Source organism: Marmota marmota, unplaced genomic scaffold (genome assembly GCF_001458135.2).
Source record: "Marmota marmota marmota unplaced genomic scaffold, marMar, whole genome shotgun sequence".
In the NCBI taxonomy this organism is placed as follows: domain Eukaryota; kingdom Metazoa; phylum Chordata; class Mammalia; order Rodentia; family Sciuridae; genus Marmota; species Marmota marmota.
This window is the reverse complement of record NW_026000174.1, coordinates 62,842,735-62,853,680: the sequence shown is the minus strand read 5'-3', so window position 1 is coordinate 62,853,680 and position 10,946 is coordinate 62,842,735. Positions and strand designations below refer to the sequence as shown.

At 39.6% G+C, this 10,946-nt stretch overlaps 1 protein-coding gene across 1 annotated transcript; it reads right to left on the bottom strand.

Annotated features, from left to right (window-relative positions):
* Window positions 1–3,127: 3,127 nt before the first annotated feature.
* On the bottom strand, window positions 3,128–10,548 carry Ms4a5 (membrane spanning 4-domains A5). Its single transcript, XM_015506743.1, has 4 exons — window positions 10,396–10,548; window positions 5,762–5,890; window positions 4,286–4,342; window positions 3,128–3,301 (listed from the first exon to the last, which is right to left on the bottom strand). Exons 1-4 carry the CDS (start codon window positions 10,546–10,548, stop codon window positions 3,128–3,130), a joined length of 513 nt encoding a protein of 170 aa, XP_015362229.1.
* Window positions 10,549–10,946: the final 398 nt, after the last annotated feature.

The following is a 10,946-nucleotide window of genomic DNA, read 5'->3' as shown; positions in this document are numbered from 1 at the left end:
GCAGGTCCGCCTACCTTGGAGGCGGGGGGGGAGGGCGGCTCTACCCTTCCGCCGGCCGCTGGGCCTGTTCTGTCTGTCGGTTGCAGGTCTGGCCTGTTCTGTTGGTGGTCACAGTTCCGCCTACCTTGCAGGCGTGGGGGGAGGGGGCGGCTCTACCTCTCAGCAGGCCGCTGCTCCTCTTCTGCTGGTGGGTCGCAGGCCCGCCTACCTTGCAGGTGTGGTTGGCAGCTCTGCCCCTCTGCGGGCCACTGGGCCTTTTCCTTTGGTGGTCACAGTTCCGCCTACCTGGCAGGCGCGGGAGGTGGGGGGCGGCTCTGCCCCTCAGCAGGCCGCTGGGCCTGTTCTGTGGGTGGTCACACTTCCGTCTACCTTGCAGGCGCGGGGGGAGGGTAATGTATGCAAGTTTAAAAAATGGTATATTTTAGGTGATTGGGTGATTCTAGAATGTAGATTGGTGACTCTAGAATGTAGACTGTGGCAAAGTCATTTAATTGTATGACAAGCAGATGAAATAAGCTCACTGAAGGGGTGAGGGAGAAAAAGGTGTTTAGCAGAGTTGTGTGGAAAGCTGAAGAAGTCCATTAGCATGAATGTAAAGGTGCTGCTTATCGGCACTGCGTCCAGCATGGAGATTCCAGTCAACAATTCTGACACCACTCTGCATGTACAGAACATAATTGAAAAAATAAGTGCACGGCTGGAGGATGGTGGGAGACAGGTTTCCCACTACTGGGAGGTAGTTTCCAAATAACCAGTAGGGGAGGCTAAAATGATCCACATGGTAATGCATCATTATGAACTCATGTCCAGCTCAATATAGATAGTTCTGAGCACATTAAGAAATATTTATAGATATGTGAATAAGTTGGGTTAATGCAGAGGTATTTCTTATCCATCAGCTGAGAGAGTCTACAAAACAGTAGTATTTCGGTAAAACAAGCACATCTAGTACCTGATCTTGGATTCTAGTACCATTTATTGACAGAAGGAACGTGGGCTCCTCTGGATGAATGAGTGCTTCTAAGGCCTTGTGCAGGGAATATACAAGAAGAACCTAGAGAATCTTGTAGTGCCTGAAACTATGGAAATGTTAGAATAAATAAATCCCTTCACAAAATAGGGGAATGTACAAGGATCACAGGATCCAAAGAGTTCTCAGTGGCTGAAATTTTCTTAATTTGCACAATATTAAATTATAACTCAAAGTATTAAATAAACACTCATACAAGTCCATAATGATATAAATACACAATTGAGTGAATACATAAATAAATGGGAGAGAAATAGGCAAATCTGTCATTTAGAAAGATTTCAAACAATAAATGTAGACCCTCTGCTCTCAAGGACATGGTACTTAACCCCCTACTCTTATTGGTGTTTGGACATATTGATTTCACAGTATAGAAAGAGAGAAAATAGTAACTTGGTATACAAATATGTTCATTTTAGGAAAATTCTTTAAGATCTACATGTTTCAGTTTTAAAAGATGGTAAGATGTTGAGTGATTCAACATTAGGTGAAGGTGAGCTTTTTAAACTTAAGCATCCAGGTCATTCCCTTGGTATAGAAGTCTGTGAAGCATTACGTGGGTCTGAATTAGCAAACGCCAGAATAGTCTGGGTTTAGTTTGTTTGGCACGTAAAGATGAAACAACACTCTGGAGACTCCAGCTCCCTTACTTTTCCTTCTAGTTACTATCTTCTCCAAGATAAAAAAAATCACCTATCTTTTGAAAACAACTGGCCTTCTTTACTTGTTGCTTTGAAATTTTCTGTCCTTGTTGTTTACATTATCATTACGTGTCCAGGTGTCCAGAATTCACTAGGCTTCTGGGACTTGTGGGTTAATCATTTTATTGGTTCCAAAAATATTCCATCATTATTTCCTCTTTATCTCCTCTGTCTGTAATTCTTGCCTTGCCCCCTTGATGCCCTACCGGAAGTCAAAATCCCAGCTGGAGTGGGAGGGGGTAGAGGCTGACAGGGCATTTGATCTATGGCTAAAATTTCCTTATGTACATTATGCAGTTAAGATTTCTCTGCCGTTATGGGACAGGGGACTTTGTTATGTCTTTTTATCCTTGATTGAAGAAGAGTATAGAATTCCATCAAGGGCTTAGTTCAACGTGGAGAAGGTCTCTTCCAGGTATTTCTACCTCGTGTGGACTTTGGGCCTTGACTTCTTTCTCTTTCCCTCTGCTTGTGCTGGGAATCAGATTCCAGATGGGCAGTGTTGACAAACCAGTGGGAAGACATGGCAGCTTTGGTGCTCTTTAACATACCATGGCTACAGAACTCGCCCTGTGGTTCCAGCTGACTTTTGGTTTTTTAATACCTTTAAGATGGTTTTTGTTTGGTTGCTTTTTGATTTTAGCATTTTTGTTGATACTAACAGCCCAATCCACCATTACCTGAACCAGTCTCTCTATTTTCTGTTCTTTGCCCTGATGTCTGTGGTTAAAGTGCATCCACCAGCTCAGTATTCTTAGACTGTGCCATGTGAAATATCTAACTTCTCTTAGGACTTCCCTCAAGTAGCTTTTAGTGTCTTCAGCAGTTTTTTTTGGGGGGGTACCATGAGTTGATTCCAGTGCCCCATATATGCTAAATGCTTCACTCCATCATGGACCTACATCTCTGTCCCTCTTCACCATTTTTTGATGTATTGACTACCTTTTTCTCTTCAGGTGGATTAACACCTTTTACACTAACTTTAGTAGTATTTTGGGAAGAGCAGAAATAAGTGCCCATTTTCAATCTACCATGCTCTATCAGAAGCCTAAGTTACTAAAGCCAAATCAAAAACCAGAAGAACATTTGGCATAAAATTCTAATGTACTTCTAGGACTATGAACCGAAACCAAACTGCTGTGCCTGTATTTTTCTTTTAGTATATCACTTTTAGTACATCGCTCACTTGTCTAGATGTTTTACCTGTTTTCCACCTGTGTGAATTCCTAAAGGTGGGTGTTGTGATGTATTCATTGTTCTGTTCCATAATGCATCATAGAATGTCTTATCAAATATTATGGATTTCCTGAATGTTTATGAGTAAAAGACAAGACATGTGTATCCACAGTATTATCTGGATGGTGCTAATTAGGTGCTAAGAAATCTTTTTTTTACTCTAAAATTGCAGCATACTTACAACCAGGAGGGCAGTAATTTCACCGCACCGAATGCCTTCTGGAGAATAGCCACAAATGTAGTTTCGATCTAGAAGGAAACCAAATGTGAGGAGAATGATTCCAGCTGCTGCTGCCATGGCGCTAAGAAAATTCATTACCCGGCTCACTTTCGCCTGAAATAGAATCAGAGCATAACACAATGACTTAGGCCCGTCCTGTGTTATAGTCAAAGCAATGAGAGGGTGGCTGGAGAGCAGGATTCTAGTCAGTGTCACAGTGTCACAAGCTAGCTTCATTTCTTTGGGATTCAGCCCTCATCCACATAATAAGAGGATCCAGTGAACTTTTAATACATTCCTCCTCCTCACATTCTGCACCCACGATGATTTCCATTTGAATGGGGAGGGGTGCACCTGGGACACAGGGCTATGTGGGGTCGCTGTGTTCCACTGCATTTAGACCTCAGGGTCCATTAGCATTTTCACTTCAAGACTCTTGTGTCAAACTGAACATTGCATTTCTCTGCAATTTTTGTTTCAAGCCACAAACTTATAGGAGGTATTCTTTTTATATATTTACATTTACTCCTATTAATAAGTCAATAAGTGGTTCAGAAATATCATTTATTGGTTTATAATTAATATCTAATATCTCTGAATCTTTGGGTAGACCTATTCTAGTTATAATGAATCTATAAGTTATAATTTCACATTCTTTAGCAACACTTTTGATTTCTAGATTCTACTTCTGACTTAATTAGGTTTTCTACAGTATGTCTTTCCTGTGGGTCAAATAAGTGTCTGTCAGTGTCTGGTATGCAGTAGGCATTAAATATCCAGAAAGACTGAGTGATGGACTAGCAGGAATATGGAGATGCATTCTAACATTAAGCGGCTGAGGAAATCGAACCAGTTGCTTAACATTTCTGTGCCTCAGCGTCTTCACATTTAGAATAAGAATTCGGCTTTGTGACCCAGAAAACACTATTCTGGCACTCCGAGCCTACGATTCCATGAAAGAAGGAAGCAAATGCCATTTTGTGGTATGAGTACTTGACCGTTTGTGGAATTGTGGTCACCTAGGGATTTTCAAAATTATTCGCTAGGATGAATAATTTCAAAGTTGTTAGTTTTTAATCAAATGGAAACATCACTCACCATGGATTCGGTGGTTTTCCTTTTTAACGCAATGAGAAAGGCTCCAGACGTAATGAACTGTGGGAGAGAATAAATATCTTAATGAGGGCCATGGTTAGCTGACGTTGAAGAGTCCTCACGGGATGGGTGTCCACACATTCCCTTTGCATCCTCCTCCTGAGTTCACATGGTCTTCCCAGGCCTGAGAAGGGGAAGCTGTCTGGATGACTGTCCACACAGGACAAAGGACAAAAACACTGCACTGTACATTGGCTCCAGGCTTCGCTACTTATTTGAGCATGAGATTTTCTTTTAACCTTACGGGACATTAAGCTTTCTCACTCATCTTCCTTTTATGGCTATTGTGGACTCAGCTTTGCTCTCATGACACACTAGGTGTCACATCAACTTATCACCAATAAGATCCGATTCCATCTTTCTTATAACCTAATCTGGGGTTGGTAGCTAATATGCTGTTAATTCTGAACAAAAAAAAAAATCCCAAGAATTTTCATGAAGGTGAGCCAAATATGGTAGCATTATTGTCCAGTGGAAACTTCCAATCCCATCACAGCCCACCCATGTTTAAGTTTCTAGTCTCCTTGTGGCATTTCTCCACCCCCCTCCCTGCACTCTCACCCTCTGTGCTAAACTCTTGCAGTTCATAGAATACACAATGCTCCCTACACCTCCAGCCTTTTGCATTTATTTCCCCCTTGGCATGCAACAAGACACTCCTGTCCCTTGCTCCCGAAGCCCTGGATATACCTTCATCATCCTTTAAAACTCAGACTGGAAGTGGCTCTGGACAATGTCCATTATACTTTTAGATGCTTTTCCTATGACCTCTGTCATCGCTTATCACTCCATGGTAATTTGTCTGACTCTCCACTCACCTGGGACCTTGAGATTGGGGACTGCCTGTATGAGCAACCCCTAGACTCCACCCATTCTCTGGTGCTAATTAGATGCTAAAGTAACGTTTATTGAATGTGGTTAAATAGATCCTCCGTGCTCCCCTCTCTGCCTCTCCATTTATCTAAGGAGGAAGTTGTTCCTTTGCCTCTGCTTACCCGAGTACTTCCTATACCTGCGTGAGATCATATATTCATACTACTTTCATATGATCGGTGGACAAGTTTTCTCCCTGGCCTGGACTGGGAGCCCTTTGAAGGACTCTCATTGTACTAACCTTTGGATCCTTGTCTTGCTCTATGGATCTACATTATATTAGCAACAAATTTTGAATAAATTAATGAACAAATAAACAACTACAAGGCCCAAAGAAATTTTCCCAGAGGAATTTCAAGACTTCAAGCTGGGAAAACAGTAATTCTGGTAATTTAATGGGGAAGTAATTTCATAAAGGCTATTTTTTTTCTTGGTCATACTTTTCAAAGCCCACTATACTCCTGAATGTATTTTATTTCATAACTAGGAATTCCCTGCCATCCTGGGTGTCATGGCTTCAAATTGAACTTGATTGATTATACTCACCAAAGCAGAGCCCCAAAATGGGTATCCTGAAAGAAGTATAAAAGGAAACCTTGGGTAAGGAGGTACCAAGGTGAAAAGAAAAATAATTCCAAAAGAAAAGTTTATGATTCCAATCAGGATCTGAGTAGCCTGTAAATGAGGGAAAAATCATAGTGAGAAAAAAACCAAAGTGATGGGTTTCCCTTCTACTTACATCTTCCTTTGATTAAAAAGATTTGGCAATTTACCTTCTCTTATGAAAAAATAAAAGAATAGTCAAAGTCCCTTTATGATGCTCACAGGTATGTGCTTAATTCTTCTGTGATATTTGGCGATTAGGAAAATTATCTAAGTCAATGTTCCTGAAAATGTGACCTATGGATGGCAACCTCAGCATCTTTTGTGAGCCAGAAATGCAAAGTGTCAGTCTTATCCTGTACTTATCAGAATCCCCAGGAGGAAACCAAGAAACCTGTGTCTTCATAAGCTGTCCGACTCCTTATCACATATGAGTGAATGTTGGAGGAGCACTCATTCTAAACTGCAGCACCAGCCTGTTTCAGGGAGAAGTGGACTGTCAGAAAACCCCTGCCTATGACCCATGCTCAGCCTGATGACGTACTGGCCCCCTCCCAGGCCTTCAGCTCTCTTGGACTCTGTATTTTGTTTTGTTTTCCCTCCTGTGCCACACTTGTGATGCAATGCAACACCAAGCAGCAGCTTGACAAGTGGTAGGGAAGACCGCGAAAGTGACATAAAGAACAGAAACTATGGCATAAAGAACAGGAGTCTGTGTCCTCTGCCCTCTTTTACTTTCAGTCCACCTTCTCAGTCTGAGTGATCTCACTTGCTGCCATAGCAACTATCACTTTTAGTAGAGCCCTAACTGAGAACATTTTCATGAAGCCTGGACCCACACTTTTTAAAATCATAGCTTTATAGCCATACGCAGTAGTTGGGTTCATCCTGACAAACTCGTCCATGAATGGAATTAGACTTCAGTTCATGATGTCTTCATTTCCCTCCCCCTTCTCTCTCCCCTTCCTTGTTCCTTTTCCTCTACTAGACTAGATTTCTTTTCACTCATCTATTAATTTATATTTGGTTCTTTTTACTTATGCATAAAGGTGAAATTCCCTGTGGTATACTTATATGTGCACATATTAAGATTTTTAAAGAATTCATTCTTCATTGCCTCCCCTTTCCCATCCCTCCACTCTGCTTCTCCATCTCCTTCTACATTACTGATCTGCCCTTTATCTTTATGTCATCTCCCTTCCTCTTTCCTTTATTTTACTCTAGCTTCTGCATATCAGAGAAAACATGCAACCTTTGAATTTCTGAGTTTGGCTAATTTTCCTTTAGCATGATATTCTCCACTTTCTTCCATTTACTGGTAAGTAGCATAATTTCATTCTTTGTTATGGCTGACTAGAACTCCATTGTATATATATACCACAGTTTCTTAATTCATTCATTTATTGACAAGTACCTGGGTTGATTCCATAATTTAGCTATTGTGAATTGTGCTGTTATAAACATTGAGGTGGCTGTGTCACCATAGTATGCCAATTTCAGATCTTTTGGAAAGATATGAAGTAGTGGGGTAGCTGAGTCATCATGGTAGTTCCATCCCTAGGTTTTGAGAAATCTTCATCCTCCTTTCCAGAGTGGTCACAGTAATCTGCAGCCCTAAAAACAATGTAAAAGTGTACCTTTTCCCCCACAATACTACCAGCACTTATTATTGTTTTTATTCTTGATCCTGACATTCTGACTGGAGAAAGATGAAATTTTAGTGCATTTTTTTATTTGCATTTCCCTGGTGATAGAGATGTTGAATTTTCTTTTCTTTCTTTTTCTTTTTTTTTTTAATTTGTTAGCCATTTGTGTTTCTTCTTTTGAGAAGTTTCTCAAAAAGTTTAGTTCTTTTGCCCAGTTATTGATTGGGTTATTTGGTTTGTTTTTTGGTGTTAAGTTTTTTGAGTTCTTTATATATTCTGCCCATATTAATCCTCTATTAGAGGAGTAGCTGGCCAAGATTTTCTCCCATTCTGTAGGCTCTCTCTTCACACTCTTAATCATTTTCTTTGCTCTGCAGAAGCTTTGGTAAGTTTAAAAAAATACTGGGTAAAGAGAACCCCAGCCCTTTTATTCCATTTTTGGGAGTGAGCTCTTTTAGGAGGACACATTCTGACTTCTTAAGACCGTAAGTATTACAGAGGCAAATACTGCTCTTATTATAGGAATCTGGGAAGTTCATTCACCTCAATAGCCACCACTCATTCATCTCAATTATTAAGATTTTCTAACAGGCTTTCCTGCACCCATCTTCTTTTTCCACGTGTTGAGTCAGTGCTAAAATAAAATTCCAAAACAACTCCAAATTATATTACTCTTCAGAATTGTTTGAATAGTTAACTCCTGAATCCTGTGGGCATTAGATTCACTCAGAGAAATGTTTTAAAGATAACAGATTTCTAGTATTCTTCCTCCTCAAAAATGTGGGTCAATGGTTCCACAATGAGGCACAGGAACTTGTTATATACTTTATAAAAGAAGCACTTTTAGTAGTTTCAGTAATTTTATAGGTTGGAAACTAATTGTCTATATTATCAAATCTCATAAAGAGGGAACATATAATTATTGAATATTGGGTCTTCAAAGTACCTTCATGGTTGCTTTTGCTTTTTATTATTTTTTTTAATTTTTAAGTATTATTTCATGTCCAGCACAGTGGCTCATGCCTGTTATCCCAGTAGGTTGTGAGGCTGAGGCAGGAAGATGGTGAGTTCAAAGCCAGCCTCGCCAACTTAGCAAGGCCCTAAGCAATTCAGCAATTGTCTCCAAATAAAATAAGAAATAAAGAGCTGGGGATGTGGCTCAGTGGTAAGTGCCCCTGAGGTCAATCCCTGGTACCAAAATACACAAATATGTTATCTCATGCTTTTTATTGTGGCAAAATATACACAACATTTACCATATTTAGCATTTCATTTAAATCAATAGACTTTATTTTTTAGAAAAGTTTTAGGTTCCAGTAAAATTGATTAGAAACTTAAGAGGTTTCCTACATCTCTTCCCCTTCCTCTTTCTGCCTCTTCCCCTTCATCCCGGCATTTCCCACCACCACCATCTCACATGATGGTGGGACATCTGACACAGCTGATGAACCAACATGGACACCTCATCAACTATAGTCCATAGAGATCACATTAGACTTCATTTTGTGTTGCACATTCTGTGAGTTCTGGCAAAAGTCTGCCATTATAGTGTTACAATTTTATACACAATCATTTTCTTGACCTTAAAATCCTCTGAGCTACCCTATTCATCCCTTTCTGTCTCCCCTAGAACCTCTGGCTGGCACTGACTGATCTTTTCATTATCTCATAGTTTTGTCTTTTCCAGAATGCCTTATAGTTGGAATCATACAATAGGTAGCCTTTATAAACTGTCCTCCTTCACTGAACCCTAGTGTTTACAGTTTCCCTGCATCTCTTCTTGGGTGGACAGCTCATTTCTTTTACCAATGAATACTCTTGCATGGTGTGGATATCCTGTGGTTTTTATTTGTCCATCCTGGTTGTTTCCTATTTTTTAATCTTCTTGAGCCTTTGAAGCCTTGATTGACCTCTCCCAGCTCTCTTTTGCCATTCCTAACCTGCTACCATATGCATTTGTTTAGGATGTGTTTCCCATTTAGACTGTCCTGCGTCCTTCCTCTCTTTTTATTTCCACTTGTTGAAATTCCATTACTTCTTTAGAGTTCATGTTAAATGCCAAAATGGCCATAAAATTGTCTTGTCCTTTTAGTTGGAAGTAACTATTCTCTATCTGACTCGCCATCACTACCACCATTTATAGCTCCTATTAGATGCTCCATTGAAAAGTAATTTGAATTGTTTAGCACAATTTTGGACTTCATTATAATTGAATAGATCCTAAAGCAGTTTACATTGATGGTTCTCTTCTTCATTTTACTTGACCATCTTTTTCTACTTTTCTATTATATTTTTTCTGAAAAATTAATTTCTATTTTTTTATTCTTGGAGGATGAGGCCTGAGAGGACAAATGTTTTCAGATATGGACAAATTATAATCTCAAACATAACTGAATCCTCACATTGTCCTAAAGAAGGATTGGTTAAAAAAAGAAAGAAAATTAATATTTATGGCATGGGTTAGTTAGGTGAATGGAGAGATGAGTATTAATAGTATTAAGAGGATATTCTGCAACAGCTGTATTCAAATATACATGTAATTTTCATGCCAGGCTTTGAATTCTGATTTTTGATTGGAAAAAAATATAAAACTGGGAAAATTGCAATAATCCAAGACATAGACTCTGTCCTGTTGACTTTTTGTTGATTTTCTTTCCCATTTCTTCTCTCAGAAATCAACTAGAAAAATTTAATAGTTGGTCAGTATGGAGAATGTGTATTTCAAGAGCCTAGGGACCTTGACTTATTCATCTTGTGTTCTCCTCTTTGCAGAATCTCATGCGTATTGGTATAGAAATGTAATTCATACTCTCTGAATTGAGTGGAAATAAAATTTGGAATTGACTCCTACCTTAAAACATGTGCCACCAGATATTTCTTTTCTTTCCCTCTGCCCTTTTAGTAGAATACACACAGAGAGGCAAGTCTTACCCCTAAGATCTTCAGTTTTGAAGTAAGTAATTTCTGCAAGAGGTTTTGAGATGCATAGGTGGTAGCTGAGAGGACATTTTCATGATATTCTGGTTGGTTGATCTCTGGAGGAAATACCAGAAACACAGGACTGTGTGTATCCCTTGAGTTCATGATGGTACTGTTGGTGTTTTCAAATGAAAAAAAATATTTTAGTTGGTCTTTCAGTCTAGACCATGTTCTTTTCCTGTTCCAGGCCTGTCTGGAGCGCTGGCATTGTTTACTTGGATTTGGAATTATAGAATCATAGAGTCACAGAGTCATAGAATCTCAGGACTGGGCAAGATCCCAAGAAAGTTAGAAAGTACGCTGCCCAGGACTGTGGATCCGAGGAATTCACTAGTAGTCTTGGTTTGATCAGAAACACATGTCACCATGGAAAAGTCATATCCCCCTATGCTGATCTCAGCTTTCTCATGTTTCTCTAGACCAGATCAGACTAGATGACCTATAAAGACATCTTAGTTCCCAACTAAATGGCAACTAGAATAAATTTCTCATTTTCTATATTC